Source organism: Mandrillus leucophaeus, unplaced genomic scaffold (genome assembly GCF_000951045.1).
Source record: "Mandrillus leucophaeus isolate KB7577 unplaced genomic scaffold, Mleu.le_1.0 Scaffold114, whole genome shotgun sequence".
NCBI lineage: Eukaryota > Metazoa > Chordata > Mammalia > Primates > Cercopithecidae > Mandrillus > Mandrillus leucophaeus.
In genome coordinates, this window is record NW_012099654.1 from 1,829,732 (window position 1) to 1,846,391 (window position 16,660).

The 16,660-nt window shown below is 38.5% G+C and overlaps 1 protein-coding gene across 4 annotated transcripts in view; it reads right to left on the minus strand.

Annotated features, from left to right (window-relative positions):
- Nucleotides 1-3,716: 3,716 nt before the first annotated feature.
- Nucleotides 3,717-16,660, minus strand: part of IQGAP2 (IQ motif containing GTPase activating protein 2) — a 331,348-nt gene continuing 318,404 nt past the window's right edge. For all 4 annotated transcript variants that reach the window (XM_011996387.1, XM_011996395.1, XM_011996408.1 and 1 more), the window contains 5 exons: nucleotides 16,079-16,291; nucleotides 13,564-13,724; nucleotides 10,780-10,917; nucleotides 9,366-9,474; nucleotides 3,717-4,649 (listed from right to left, as the gene is read on the minus strand). In XM_011996387.1, the coding sequence (XP_011851777.1) occupies nucleotides 4,536-4,649; nucleotides 9,366-9,474; nucleotides 10,780-10,917; nucleotides 13,564-13,724; nucleotides 16,079-16,291 (735 nt within the window). In that variant the 3' untranslated portion in view covers nucleotides 3,717-4,535. The remainder of the gene's footprint in view (nucleotides 4,650-9,365; nucleotides 9,475-10,779; nucleotides 10,918-13,563; nucleotides 13,725-16,078; nucleotides 16,292-16,660) is intronic.

Genomic DNA, 16,660 nt, shown 5'->3' on the forward strand with positions numbered 1-16,660 from the left:
GAGCTTGCAGTGAGCTGAGATCCGGCCACTGCACTCCAGCCTGGGTGATAGAGCAAGACTCCGTCTCAAAAAAAAAAAAAAAAAAAAAAAAAAAAGAGTAACTTCAGCAGTTTTCTGCCCTGGGTGGGCCAGGTGTTCCTTGCCCTCGTTCTGGTAAACCAACAACCTTCAGCTTGGGCATCATGGCCATCACGAACATGTCACAGTGCTGCAGAGATTTTGTTTATGGTCAGTTTTGGGGCCAGTTTATGGCCAGATTTGGAGGCCTGTTCCCAACACCCGACCTCAGGTGATCCGCCCTCCTTGGCCTCCCAAAGTACTGAAATTACAGGTTTGAGCCACCGTGCCTGGCCTCTCACGAGCTTTTTGAAGAAGATAACCCACTACTTAATTTGTTCCACACCACTCATGCCAAAATCCCTTTGTCAGTTTTAGAGCAAACATCTGCAGGTTTCCCAGAGTAGAAAATCTACCTAACCAGAGATGATAAACATATTGAAAATCTGCCTAACCAGAGTTGCTAAAAACATTTCTCAGAAATGAAATCTCAACCTTGCAGCATCATTCATATTGGAATCACTTGATATTAGTTTCTGGTTTTCATTTTCTGTTTTAACTTGCCTGGTACCAAATAGTGTGAGTCATTAGCCATCCTCCCATAATGTTTATGGTATTTAGTAGTGTTTTCAAACAAATGTGGCATCAACGTGGTAAACATTTTAATAACTAGATGATACAAAAGCAGTTTCATGTAAGTCATTAGATGATCTACCTGCTTCAGGTATTCTGGTTACCACTCTTCTCTTTGAAGTGTTGAAGTGTTCCAAAGACAATAGTATATTCTGAGAACTTGCATAGTAATTTCCTTTTGGAAGCTAATGGTGGGGATACCAGAGCTCATATGAAAATATTCAAAGTAGACTGAGGCACTACCAGATTCTGTGTATATATTGCCACATTTGTTTAAGCAAACAGAAGGTTTGTAATCCGTAGATCATATGAAAGTATTCAAAGTAGGTTGAGGCACTACCAGATTCTGTGTATATATTGCCACATTTGTTTTTTAAGCAAACAGAAGGTTTGTAATCAGGTTACGAGCTAACCAACAGATGACCTGTTTCTGTCTTTCATTGTTATAAACCTGTACTGTCAGCTTAGATTTAGAAGTTAATCTCTCATAATAGATCAACAACTGTATTTCCACCATAGATAGAATGGTAGGCTATCCCTATGGCTTAGGGTGCTAAGGAAAGGTCAAATTCAGTATCTATTAAAAGACAACAAAAACCAAAAACTTCCATTCCAGTTAAGTAAGGTGAACACATTATCTCCTAGTTCTCTCTCTCCATTGATTTCCCTTTCAATACATTTTAGCTAAAAGATTTTATACTCTAAGAAAAACAGTGAGGCAACATAGTAAATCTGTATAAGATATTTTATTTGGAAATTGAGTTGAGAGGCTATTCATTTTTAGGCTGAGATAATTAGTAAAAGCCCCATTCATATGAGTGCCAACCTAAAGTAATAGTGGACTGCTGAGGGGCAGTGGGGGTGGTAGGGTCTGTCTGCTTGTCATTGCATTGCTAGAACCCATGTCTGCACCTGCCATTTATTTACAAAGCATTGCCAGGCTCAGGATTTAGGGTGACTGAAACACAGATTCTGTCCTCTGGAGCTTAGGGGGCCTCTACGTAACCTGTTACCAAGTTTGGTTTTAGTCACATTGGCAATAGATTTTTCAAAAAGCTAACCAGCAGTAAGAACATCCAGTGCTCACTAGAATTTTTCAAAATAAAGGCAACTTTCACCATTCCGAGTTCTGTGGTTTGCTCTTGGAATGTTTGAGGAATACCACAAATCCCTGCTTAATGACAGAGTCATAAAAATCACATCATGAATAGCATCTCTAATTTGTGCCCAACCACACACAAACACTAACATATAATTACAGTTCGGATCATTCATGTCAGACAATGGTCACACCAAGCCGGTCTTTCTTCACCACTAACTTTCAGAATAAAGCATACACATGTTTTCCTTCTCTTGAAGACCACTAAAGCATATCCTTTGAGAGCACCTAGAATGTTGCGTAAGTACTTTTTGCTTTTAAGATCAAAATAATCAAAATACGGGAGTCAGTTTTGCAAAAATAAGTTATGGTTCCAATTGTTCAGTGTTTAAAAGCAAGAAAGGAAGCAAGCAAACAAACAAAAACCCAAACAACAAAAAACCTTTTCTATTGAGTAAGAAAAATCTATAGGCTCTGGGAGGAAGTTGGAGTCCTTAGTGGCTCAGGCTCAGGGTTATCAAGAACTGTCCTCTGGCTTGAGGGATAGTTTAGTCTTAAAGAGTAGCACAGGTCTTGGCTCCAACAAATCTCTATAAACTGAAGTCTGCTACACCCACGCCCCCATGGCCTCTTGTGTTTGCTCCTTCATCACCAGCCTTCTTCTTGGGTCACCCACTCATTCACACAGCTTAAAGGTCTCACACAAAGAGCAACTGGTGATATCTTCAACAATAACCTCAACTTGTGGGCCAACAGAAAAAACATTCACAGCGTTCCTTGAAGGTGTTGACATGATGCAAATTCTTTATTCGCATCATGTCAAATAACATTCAAGCATATCATTCAGTGTTGCAATAAGTTAAGACAAGCTCCTTTCAGAGATGCTGGGAAAGTTGGCTTTTGCCTCCAAACATTGCTCCCTAATTTGGCTCCTTCTATACATTTCCACTAAAAGCCTTGCCCGGAGCAAGAAGGAAGCTTACCCAGTCCACCCCCCATTGCCCCTGGCTCCTCTTCCCCTTTCCAATGCCAGCAGTAGGGCAAGAGGGAGGTTTATTTTCAATGTGAAACTTAACTGTATATTTGATTCCTTTTACCAAAGCCTGCATTAAGGCTAATGCATTAAAAAACATACATACCCACAAACTGTTGAGATAGTGAGCATTGTTTTAAGCTATTCATCTCTTTGTCAAAAAATATATATAGCCTGAAACCATCACTAAAGTAGCAGATTCTACTTTTTTTAATTTGCGTTTTCCAAATTCTGTTGGTCTTACACTTCAAGTTCATTTGTGCCACATGTGCATAAACTAACCTACTTTCTCAATATTTTGCAATTTGTGAAAAATAAAGCCTGTTACAGGCATGAACAAAGCGGCAGGGAGGTTCTGGCCTGAGCGTCTGGAATCCTATTGTGGTGGAGACTCCTAAAGTGTCGGCAGGAATCACACTCCTTTTCTTCCGTTTAATAACAGACTCAATTCCCTCTCTACCTCTCTCTATTCACTGGCTACATGGCTGCCTAGTTAGGGACTATCTTTAGCTAGCTGTGTCCATGTGACTCAGTTTTGGCCAATACGATGTAAGTGGAAGTGAAAGTGATGCATATAACTGAAAAGGCTTGCCCTGGACTTCTTCACCATCCTCTCCCTCATCCGGCTGGGGGGAATCCGTACGAGGACAGAGCCAACTGACCTGCCTGAAACTCTTTACCTTGTGGATCTGCTCACCTTTGAGCTGAATTTGAGAAAAACGAACTTCTACTCCTTGTTTTAGACACCAGGGTTTTGTATCTTTTCCTTACAGCAGCTTGCTCTATACTTTAACCAGTACAGCAAGAAATGTATTATTTCCTGACAAACACTACCAAGAATTTTCCCCTACCCACTAAATGACTTTGATTGATTATGACAACTTAAAAGCCAAATTAATGGAATTAAGTAACATTTATTTTACATAAAACAATTTCCAGAGAATATGTTTAAAAACCATCTAGATACTGATTTTTTAGCATTACAAAAAATTGAGAGGCACAATTGAAGTATTCAAATAAATTGTGAGGGGTGGAGGCGGGGACTATGCTCACTATCTATGTTGTTCCTTAGTCATTTAAAGGCTCTGCGTGCAAGAGTCTTTACATGAGGCAGTAGTGCACTTTCATTTAGTAGGAATAAATCACATAAAATATATACTTTTATACAGAAAGTGTTATTGTGTTGTCATTTTCAATTACTTATAAAAAGTTCATTTGAATTGCACAAAAGTTCTCTTTAAAATTGATAACTCCCAGAAGACAGGGCTTAAAACTGTCTAAATGATTCATTACAAACAATTAGGTTTCCATTTATCCATAGATTAAAAAAAACTATGAAGAATTACATTATTCAAGTGGGACATTTAAAATGTTTTCATAGGAAAATAGGTTTACATGTTTGTCCCTAGTCAGCTAAATTCCCCACCCCGCAACTTTAAAACAGATCACACGATGTCCAAAGTTTTCAATCAGAGTACCTATACCACAGTACAGCGTGGATATGTTTCCATTCATTCATTTTATGTCTCATTCTATTATAGTATCAGATTAGCAAAAAGGCACCTGGGTACATTCTTCAGAACAGTTTTGGTCATTTAAAAAAAATCACACATTTATAAGCAGTGATTTCAATCATGTTTAAAAACAAAAATATTAAACAAATTCATTTCCTAATCCAGATGATACAGAATCCATGACATTTCTGCAGGCACTTCACTTTCCATAGAATTTCTTGTTCAGCAGGTATATGAGAAGGTTTACATTCACTTTAACCTTATCAAACATTTTCATTACAGCTACTCCTTCATATTGCATCTGAAGTAAATCCTGAAATTGTAAAAAGCATCATTAAATCTCAACTTTGACATTTTGTGTATTAAAAAAAACATACTAGATGAATTTGTCGACAAAAGTCAGATTCAATTGACCTAATCACCCGGGTGGGGTCTAACTATGTTGCCCAGGTTGGTCTCAAACTCCTGGCTTAAGCTATCTTCCCACCTCAGCCACCTGAGTAGTCAGGACTACAGGCGCATACCATAGCAACAGGCCACAGATGGGGGTTCTAAAACTTAAGCGTACATCACAATCATCTGGTTAAAAACACAGGCTAGTTAAAAACACAGGCTGTATGGGCTCCTCCCACAAGAATTTCTTATTTTGTAGCTCTCTGGTGGGGCCCATTAATTTGCATTTTAATAAATTCCCAACTGATTGTGACTTAGATGAAAGAAAATAGTTTTTTAGAATTGATAAAGGCTGTATGAAAGAAAATGATGATCATTAAGTTAATGTCAGGTATATAATTATAATTTCATTTTTAATTGAAAATATCAAAACACAAAGTTCTGGCTAGATGCATATTCTTTAGAAAGCAGTGTTTTCTGGCTGGGTGTGGTGGCTCATTCCTGTAATCCCAGCAGTTTGAGACGCTGAGGCAGGTGGATTACTTCAGGTCAGAAGAGTGAGACCAGCCTGGCCAACATGGCGAAACCCCATCTCTACTAAAAATACAAATATTAGCTGGGCGTGGTGGTGCACACTTGTAATCCCAGCTACTCAGGAGGCTGAGGCAGGAAAATCACTTGAACTGAGTAGGCGGAGACTGCAGTGAGCCGAGACTGCACCACTGCACTCCAGCCGTGGTGACAGAGAAAGACTGTCTCAAAAAAACCCAAAAACAAAAACACAGAAAGCCGTGTTTTCTAAAGTGAAGTGAACAAGACAATTCACTGGGGAGGCAAAAAGAATATTAGACTTCCTATTTCTATTTACTTTTTCTCATTTTTTGGACCTTTTTGTATATATTTTATACAGCACATTTTAGAGTACAATAGCAGAGCATGCATACTTTACAAATAACTATGTATGGAGAGAAGTGCTCATACTATTTCCTGATGAAGTGACCAAAGTTTGGAGACCATTGTACAAAGCAGTGGTCTGTACTTCTTGATCTAGGCTACTTCTGTTTCTGTACTGAGAACAAGCCCTCATTCTTAAGTCGAACTACCATTCTGTTTTTCACTGTCAGCATATAAACAAAGGAAATCAACTCTCTTATTAAAATAAGTAACTGGGTCACACCAGCCATATGCATGAAAGTAAGCTGTAGCATTTCATAGTCACACAGGTACAGGAAACCTCTCCCAGTGGAACATGTAATTCCTGAGCTGTCCTGGCCCAATGGCTAGGCCTCATTTTCTTGTTTCTAACAAGGTCAATTGTAGAAGTTGGAGTCATCTTTGAAAGAACTTTGACTCTTGACAGCTTCCTCCTCCACTTCCTCAATTACCTCTAACTTCACTCAAGTAAACCCCTACATTATTCAGATATGCTTCTAGAACTAAAATTCTATAGGGAATTGAAGTCCTTTCATCAATAATTCTTTTAGCTATTTAGAGTGTAGAGGAGATTCACTTTTCCTTTGGGAAATGCAACATCTGTTAAACAAAATCTACTGGAAAAGAATTAAACCAATAGAGTTAGATGGAAAAGGAATGGCATATGTAGGGGAAGTAGCTGGGTCCCCAAAGTAGGGAGCAGAGAAAACATGGCTGCACTCATGACTTGAAAAGCAGACTTTAGTTTTAGCTCTGCCATTTGCTATCTTAAGACCTTGCAACATGACACAACTTCTCTGAAGTTCTGTTTCCTTGTGTGTAAATTGGGGATAACACTGCCAATTTCACAAGGGTGCTACTGGGAATGAGATATGAGATTAAGGTATATGCAAACCCTTTGTAAGCTACTCTTGTCTTGCAGGATCAACTGGAATCCTATGAGACAGGCAGCGGACAAGAGTGATGAAGAACTTGGATCCCAGCTGCCTCGTCCATAATTAGCTCTCTGAACCTCAGTTCTTCATCTAGGAGAGGAAGAAGGCCCACCCTGCAGTCCCTGATAAATACCTGGCATTATTTTTACAAGCAGAACATACATCACATAAGTCATATCCTCCTGTTACCTATATGATCTATAGTTATAGGACATAATTCTATCCTACGGTTTTCTTTAGGAACTGAAGGGAGAATGGGCTGAAGATAACCAAGAGACATAGAGCGGTAATGTTAAAAGGGACTTTCTTTAGTCCTTTCAAATTTTGGTCCTGTTCCCGGTCCTTTACTCACAGTAAAGACCTGACCATCACATTTCTCTTTGGCAATTTACACATTCATGCAATTGACTAAAAGCTGCATATATAAATAGAAGTCAGCCTTTACATCTGAAGGCTATCAAATGCAGGGCTGGCTCCGTAGGTATGCAATCTGTGCAGCTGCACAGGGTCCCATGCCCAGGGTTTTATTCTCTTCTGTCATCTCCTAAAATCCTTAACAATTATAAAAACAGGGCGCTGCATTTTTATTTTGCTCTGAGCCTTGCTAATGATGTAGCCAGTTCCGATTATGTGCTACTGATTTAAAAAACCCAAGACATATTGGTCACCTGCATATAGCTAAGGATTAACATTTCACAATCCATTATGTGTATAAATGAATAGTATGAACAGCTAATCTTACTGTATACAGAATCCTTAACAAAGGAACACGTGAAGCTTGGTTTTTGTACCAGTACTCAAAGGAAGTCTCATGGAATTATTGCTTTCTCTCTAAACACAATATAAGGTGTCTCCTGGTCACTTGTGACTCATTGGTTCAGTTGATACTGACTGGCCCTGGATAATTTCCTTCTTGGCAATCACATATATCTTTTGCTATTTCTACAGAGGAATCACTAACCAAACGGTATCACCACAAGTGCGTTCTTTTCTCTTCCTGTATTTATCTATTACACAAAGTAACTGAAGACCCTAATTAGCTAAATTGTTAAATGGATACATTTAGTGACATTTAAAGTAAGTTAGAAAACAATACTGTTTACTTAAAAATACTTTCCATAATTACATAACAGCTTTCATCTTATCTTCGAATTCTAATTTACTCCATTATCAAATCCATTCAGCTCCTGTTTTTCTTTTTAAACTTACAAGGGCTGCCAGAAAAGAAGGGCTCGGGCACAGACTCCCATGATGGGGAGGTAATTCCAGTGCATGCAGCCATGGGCTGCACAGACAGTGAGGCCAGAATTCACATCACTCTCAGGATCTGAGTGAGATGATTCACGTAAACATATGCAAAACACCTGGAAACCATTTTGTAAGTAGTTTGGGGCCCAGGTAAAAAGATGTTATTTCCATGTAAAAAGTGTTAGATCAAAAAAGAAAAATTCAATTATTTCTTTAAATTGATTTTGTGCTAAGGATTAAGAAGTTGGGGGTAGATGAACATTTGTTTGCACTGCCCTCTTAACTTTTTTTTTTTTTTTTTCACATAGACTTTATCTCTTAGTGTCCAGTCAGGTGTAGGTGGCTTAAATGTGGCTTTTATGATAAAATAATAATTTATATTGCAAACACCATTTTTCTATTTATAGATATCTGTTTTGCATAATGCCTTTCATTTCTGTGATCACAAACATTTGGCAAATAGAGTTAACAAACTGATGTAAAAACTATTCTAGGGGCCAGGTGTGGTGGCTATTGCCTGTAATCCCATCACTTTTGGAGGCTGAGGCAGGCAGATCACTTGAGCCCAGGAGTCTTAAGACCAGCCTAGGCAACACGGCAGAACCCCGTCTCTACAAAAAATATAGACATTAGCCAGATGTGGTGGTGTGCACCTGTAGTCCCGGCTACTTGAGAGACTGAAGCAGGAGGATAGCTTGAGCCCAGGAGGTTGAGGCTGCAGTGAACCATGATTGCGCCACTGCGTTCCAGCCTGGATGACAGAGCAAGACCCTTTCTCAATTGCCCCCCCCCACCCCCACAAATAAGAAAACTCATTCTAGGAAAGAGGGAGAAATGAGATCATGAAAGTTCCAGTCCTGGGCATACATAGTCTTAGAAAGAAATGCAAGTTTCCAATAAAAGGAAAATTTATAGCATGTATTAATAGCTCTGAATACTTTTAAATTATATTCTTTTGTCTAAGCTTTAAAATGGAAACATGGGCCGGGCACGGTGGCTCAAGCCTGTAATCCCAGCACTTTGGGAGGCCGAGACGGGCAGATCACGAGGTCAGGAGATCGAGACCATCCTGGCTAACATGGTGAAACCCCGTCTCTACTAAAAAATACATAAAAACTAGCCGGGCGAGGTGGCGGGCGCCTGTAGTCCCAGCTACTTGGGAGGCCATAAACCCGGGAGGTGGAGCTTGCAGTGAGCTGAGATCTGGCCACTGCACTCCAGCCTGGGCGACAGAGCGAGACTCCGTCTCAAAAAAAATAAATAAACAAAATAAATAAAATGGAAACATGGCTTAGAGAAACTGACTGCTATGGTTTGCCAGCTAGAAGCATATTAATTTCCAATCATTTGAAAAGTCACAGCTTTGAAAAATCATCAACACTTAACAAATATTGGCAAAGAAAGCTGGCACTGGTTTTCTGTTAAACTTTATTGTTGTCATGGAGACCAAGAGCCAGGGTAGCAATGTATGATCCACATATAAAATTTATCATCAATGTGCAGAAATTCCAGCAGCTTACCTGAATATTGAGTTGCACCTTTTCCATCTCAACACCAAGGAATTTTGATCTTACATCGAAAATGCCTACATCTTCAGTAGCTATGATATCAAATGTAACATTCTTAAACCTGTGAAGAAAGGAACATTCATACACGTGAAATTACAAGTACAGATGTGCTTAAAGCTGAAACAAACTAATGGAATCTCAAATAATCATTTTTAAAGAATAGCTTGTTGAGAAAATCCTAAGGAAGTCACCAAAAACCTCACATCATCTTTCCCCCAATTCTGCTTTCCAAACACTAAGTTTGATGGCTACTGTCGAGATCTGTAGCTCACAGAGTTCTGACATAGGTGGTTTATTACAGAAGAAATAAAAGATATCATCCTTGCTCTTCAAGAGCATAAAATATAGTTGGAAATATGTGAGTCACAGAACATGAACATTACTGACCTATAGCCAATTGAGTACTTCAGATGATAACTTTTATAGAAACTTTAGGCCAGGCATGGTCGCTCACGCCTATAATCCCAGTACTTTCGGAGGCCGAGGTGGGGCGGATCACCTGGTCAACATGGTGAAACCCCGTCTCTACTAAAAACACAAAAATTAGCTGGGCGTGGTGGCACGTGCCTGTAATCCCAGCTACTTGGGAGGCTGAGGCAGGAGAATCACTTGAACCTGGGAGGTGGAGGTTGCAGTAAGCCAAGATTGTGCCACTGTACTCCAGCCTGGGCAGCAGAGTGAGACTCCATCTCAAAAAAAAAAAAAAAAAAAAAAGGAAACTTCAAAAGAGGAAGAAGTATTTTCTTCTGAGTTGGTGTTGTCAGGAGGTTTTATGGGATACACAGAAGCCAGGCTTCGAATACAGGCAGGAGTTAAAGAAGAGGCAAATGCCAGTGAGTCTGGCTTCCCTTGAGATTTTAGGACAAGAGAGTGATGGAACAATGGGCTCATGACCCCTTTAAAATGAGGCAGCATGTGGTGCTTGATGTGGGGCTGTGAAGGAGGGTTTGTTTTCTCCACCACACTGAATGCACACACTCACAGCATGCTTTGGAAATGGCTCTGATCCAGGGGTTGGCACAGCCTATTTTAAATGAGAAAGGTGCTATTTTGCAATGGTAGATAATTCATCCATCAAGACCAAAAGATAGCCTTTTACTCTCCTTGCTATGACTCAGTTCTGGAGGTTCACCAACCCAAACATACTGCACAAGCCACGGAAAGACAACCACTGAACACATTACATATGACTGACAGCACCAGATGCTGAGGCCAAGGGAAGAGCAGCCATGACAATTCATGTATTCTTCTCTTCTCACCAATCAGTAATCAAGGTTAAGCCTTGCTAGACCAAATGGAGCTCTCTCCAAGGCCACAAGAAATCAAATGGCATGCGTGTTCCATGCAGATTCCAGGTCACACTTACTGGTTCGTTTGAAGATCATCTATATCTAGCAGGACACCTTTCTCGTGCAGCTTTGCCGCAGTGTACTTCACTGGCTTCGCTCTCTTCGTCCCTTTGGGTTCTCCTTTCCCATCTAGTTTAATTGATCTCCGAGTATTTCTGACAAAATAAGAACAGACCATTTGTGGTTATGATGGCAAATGCAGAGGCTTCTGGTAGTGCAACTACCATACCCAGAGTGACATCGCTGTTCATACCTGGCCCTCAGACACTGGATATACACCTTTTTATTTTGTGATAGTAGGTAATTTCATCCACAGAGTAAAACTTCACTACTAAACTGTTTGAGCGGAAAGGGATTTCCCAAGTGACTGAAGTTTACATTACAGACTAACATCTTTCATAAAACTTACACTCTATTTTCTCAGGTATATTGAACCAAGTGGTTATCTTTAGTCATTTCAGAAGTAGCTGTTTTGCAATAACATGAACTGTGTGGTCCTACATAAAGATATCACCAGGACGGTTTTAATCTATTTAACAAACACCATGTGGCCAGCATTGTTCTAAGTGCCTTATAAATATTACCTCACATTTCCAAAATTAACATTTCCATATACTTTTAAATTAATAAATTCCTTTGCTATATACTATATCATGTAGCTCTCATAACCATACTTGTGAGTCTGGTACTCTTTGTTTTTTGTGGGGGAGGTTTTTTTTTTTTTTTTTTTTTTGAGATGGAGTCTTGCTCTATCGCCCAGGCTGGACTGCGGTGGCGTGATCTTGGCTCACTGCAACCTCTGCCTCCTGGGTTCAAGTGATTCTCCTGCCTCAACCTCCAGCTGGGATTACAGGCACATGCCACCACATCTGGCTAATTTTTGTATTTTTAGTAGAGAAGGAGTTTCGCCATGTCAGCCAAGCTGGTGAGGCTGGTACTCTTAATTCCACCTTAAAGATGAGAAAACTGAGGCTCAAAGTTCACTGAACTGGGCTGAAGATCACACAATGTAAGAGAGAATCAGAACCCAAATCCAATTCGCCCAACTGTGGATCTTGTGTGAAATGCCTTAAAGTAAATCACTAACAATCTCATTTCTACTGAAAATAAGCTTGACCAACTTCTTCCTTGCATGTATATGTATATATTCTTCCTTCCTTCCTATATTTAGTGTATAGTGTATGTACACTATACATTATATAATGTATATATTTATGTAATTGTAAATGAATATGCACACTATGTATAGTGTGTGTATATATATATTTAGTGTATTTTGTGTGTGTGTGTATATATATAGAGGGAGAGAGAAAAAGGGAGAGAGAAAAAGAGAGAGAGAGAAAGAGAAACAGAGAGAAGCCCGAAGAAAACAAACTAAAATTCAGGACTAGTGGGAGCCAAATCAATAAGGTTTAAATGTGGCTACATCCCTTTATCAAATCTTCTGTAATTTCAGCAATCCAACTTCTGGGTGTTTATTCCAAGATGTGAAATCAGTTTGTTAAAGAAATGTCTGCACTCCCATGTTCATTGCAGCACTACTCACACAACAGCCAAGTTATGAAATCAACCTAAGACTCTACTCACAGATGAACAGGTAAAGAAAATGTGGTATATACACACACACACAGGAATACTATTCAGCCCTAAGAGAAAGAAATTCTGTCATTTGGGGCAATGTGGATAGAATTAGAGGACATTATGCTAAGTGAAATAGGCCAGGCACAGAAAGGCAAGTACCACATGTTCTCACTTATATGTGGCATCTAAAAAAGTTGAACTCATAGAAGCAGAACAGAATGGTGGTTACAGAGGCTGGAGGGTGGGGGAAATGGGGAGATGATGGTCAAAGGATACGAACTCTCAGGTGGAATCAGTTTTTTTGAAATCTATCGCACAGTGTGGTGAATATAGCTAATAATAGTGTATTGTACTTTAAAAACTGCTAGGAGTAAATTTCAAGTGTTCTCATCACAAAAACTAAGTATTTGAGGTGATGCATATGTGAATTAATTATTTCATATTGTAATAACAAATTATATCATCTTGTACCTCATGAATACATAACATTGTAGTCAATTTGCAGCAAAATTTAAAAGATCTATGATTAATGCAACAGATTTTTCCATACAGTACCATTTCCTTCTGCCAATTGGATGACAAGGATTATATAAAAATATTGTATTACATATTTAAATGGGTAATTAAAATTTAACTAGCATTGATCATAGTCTAGTGATAAGAATAATTACTAAGCAAAGGATATTCATTAAAAATGGCTATACTGTATATAAAAATCTATAATACTTATGCTAACGGATAATAGACAGCTACCAAATTTTGCTGGTTGTGTCAATAATAATTTTTTAAAACCATTAAGCAATTTAAAAACATTCAGCTGCTCTGTGCAATTAGTAAACATCTGGCATTAACTAACATGATCAATTATACAAAATATAGTCCAAAAACAAGAGATTTTAAAAATAATAGTATTTTTAAAAATCTTTGACTAAAAAAGACAAAAGGAACAATGAAAGTGCTTCCCCAACTACTAATGCTATTTGTTCAATATGCAACAGGTAAGTCACTTTAATTCTAGTGCTGGTGGGGAACTGAAAAGCTTCCATTTGCTCCTGACTTCTTAGTTCACAGTGGCAAATAATAAAACTGAGACTCCAGTTTTTGGTTATAAGACAGAGCAAAAAGTTTTCTTCCATACCCAACCCAAATGCATAGAAATGCAGAACTGACATCTCATAAATCATGACATTACGAATGAACGTGACATGATTTTAACTTACTTTCTTTTTAAGTTGTCTAAACAAGTCTTTATGTAGGTGTCATAATAATTGATTTGCTCTTCATAAAATGCTGCCTTCTTGTTAAGTGCATTCAGGGTCTGCTGAAGTTTTGCCAATTCAGCTTTTCGAAGCTTACGATAGATTCTTTGATTTCGAATATCCTAAAACAACAAGTAAGGGCTATCATATTTAAGCAGAAGCTTGCTTTATGATATTGCCAATTTGGGACAAGAAGAATATCAAGCAGTAGTAAGTCACTATTTGTAACTTGACTTGTAGCTTATTTCAGGTACCTTATTTTACTCTCAACACCACCACAGGGTTCCCATCCCTTTTTACTTCAGAACGGGAAAGTGTACATATTTCACTTTAAGAGACTTGTTAACATTAATTTTTTTCTTGATGGAAAGGCAAATAAGTTATTTTAGAATAACTACACATTTAGTTTAAGGAAAAATTGTGTTTTAAAAGGGGCACAAAGCAGCAGAAATGCAATTTCTTCAGACTTTTTTTTTTTTTTTTAGACGGAGTCTTACTCTGTCACCCAGGCTGGACTCCAGTGGCCTGATCTCTGCAACCTATGCCCCGGGGTTCAAGTGATTCTCCTGCCTCAGCCTTCTGTGCAGCTGGGGCTGCAGGCCCGCGCCACCATGCCTGGTTAATTTTTGTATTTTTAGTAGAGACAGGGTTTCACCATGTTGGCCAGGCTGGTCTTGAACTGCTGACCTCAAGTGATCTGCCTGCCTTGGCCTCCCAAAGTGCTGGAATTATAGGCATGAGCCATTGTGCCTGGCCTCTTCAGACTATTTTGAATATTCCTCTTTGAATAGTACTTTAAACTAAAAAGGTTTACATTTAATTGTTAAATTGATTTTTAAAATAAGAAAAGAACAAACTTTTTCATCTGACAAATATTTCTCAAGGTTTGAAAAAACAACACTAGCCTGTCAAGACTGAGTGAAAAGATTCAACATTGATAACTATTACTTGGCTTTAAATAGAATTCCTAGAACATTAAGTTGCATAAGCTGCTTATAGCTTACAAGAGCTATGCTAAATTTAAACTTGCAGATATAAGTTTTTTTGGTAATTCTAATTGGTAAGTTATGAAAGTGTTTGACTTAAGAAAATGATGCCTGTTTAATATTGTTTTTCTTTTGTAGACAAATTAAAAACCATTCCCCTAGGAATTCAAACAAATACCCACATACACATACACTCCCCCCACAACTTCCCCATGCCCTTAGGTAAAAATTCTTCATGAATAGAATATTAGAATAGAATATTCTTTGTTAAATAGAATTCTTCATTAAATAGAAATTCTTCATATAATAGAATATTCATTAAATAGAATATCATGTCTCCATGATAGCCTTTTTCTTTTTTAAAGCAAAAGCATATATTTATCTACCCCATATTCCCAAATAGAAATATTTCTACCCCAAAACTAAAGAAAGAAATGCTATTGCCCTTGAGTCACTTGGGCTAGAAGGAATAAGCCTACTGCCAGAATTGAACATAACTTTCTATCAAAGAACAAAGCTGGGCGCATTTCCCTCCCAGAACATGAGAAAATTTATTATTTTTTTTCTGGTCATTTAACTGACTTTAACCTCTAGATCCGTATTAATTTGCATGTTTGAATAAAAAGAATGAAATATCCTTCTAACCCAAATATATACTTCCTTATCCTTGACAAACAGATCTTAGCCACTTCCTGTGATGTTTCATTGCACTAAGTTGAGACGCTTTGCTCAGGAAGTTTCTCAAGTGTAAGAACATGGGATAAGAAAACAGAAACTAATCTTCAAGTCTGAACTGCATTTAGGTTAAATTGCTTAAAAACAAATGATCTGGGACACAGAGTTCATCTCAATGGCAGGTTCTAAGGCAACTGAGCTATATGACAACTAACATCTCAGGAGAAAACTCTTCCAAATAATGTTATTTTTAAAACTAGCTTAAAGGTATAGACCAAACTTGTCAAGTACATTTTTTAGTATTTATTTCTGGTCTGTTTCAACTCTCCTAATGACTTCAAAGTGTTATGATTATTTTCTCTTAAAAGTCATCAACTGCTTGGGAGGCCGAGGCGGGCGGATCACCAGGTCAGGATTTCGAGACCAGCCTGGCCAGCATGATGGAATCCTGTCTCTACTAAAAATACAAAAATTAGCCAGGCGAGGTGGTGTGCGCCTGTAGTCCCAGCTATTTCGGAGACTGAGGTAGGAGAATCGCTTGAACCTGGGAGGCAGAGGTTGTAGAGAGCTGAAATCACGCCACTGCACTCCAGCCTGGGCAGCAGAGTGAGACTCCACCTCAAAAAAAAAAAAAAAAAAAAAAAAAAGTCATCAACTGCTTTGAAACCTTTAAAAATCTGTAACATTGAAGAGTGCAGTAACCACAGCATATGCAACCATGAATTCCTAATGCCACCTCACAGAGTGCCCAGCACTTGACTGGTGATTAGCAAATGTCTGCTAAGTGAAGAAGAAAGAATACTGTTTCCAAAAACCTTGGCAATCTCATTGAGAATGTCTTGGTATTTATTTTTGGATGACACGTGTCCAGTCTGTTCCAATGTCCGAAGATTCCTCTGGATTTTCCTCTTCTTCTGCTCAAGAGGCAGCTGTGCATCTTCAATCATAGATTGGCTATGCTTCATTTCTTCTGGAGTCCTGGAATCTATCATTGCACGGCTCACCATGTCCGTGGCATGGTCTGCCTCCTGAAAAGAGAATATCAAGGTGCTGATTTTTCTCTGATCCCCTAATTTCACAGTTCATAAGCTACACAATGCAAGTTAATGTCAAAATGAAAGTAGTCCTCCAGCCAAAGTTCAAAGACTAGAACCAGAACATGTTCTTCCTGAGATTTGAAGTTTGAAAGGAATTACTTCATCTTTCTGATAGCAAGCCTTATTTGGGAACAATTATTAATAGCTGCTTTATTGCCAAAGTGACAAATCACCATAGTAATGGACATATTTTAATGGATAACTGCTACTTTGTAATTCCCCAGATGGAAGGATTTCGATTCCTGGATAGTCTAGCCGAGGAAAGTAAAACTAGATTATCTATTGAAATGTGGCTATGAG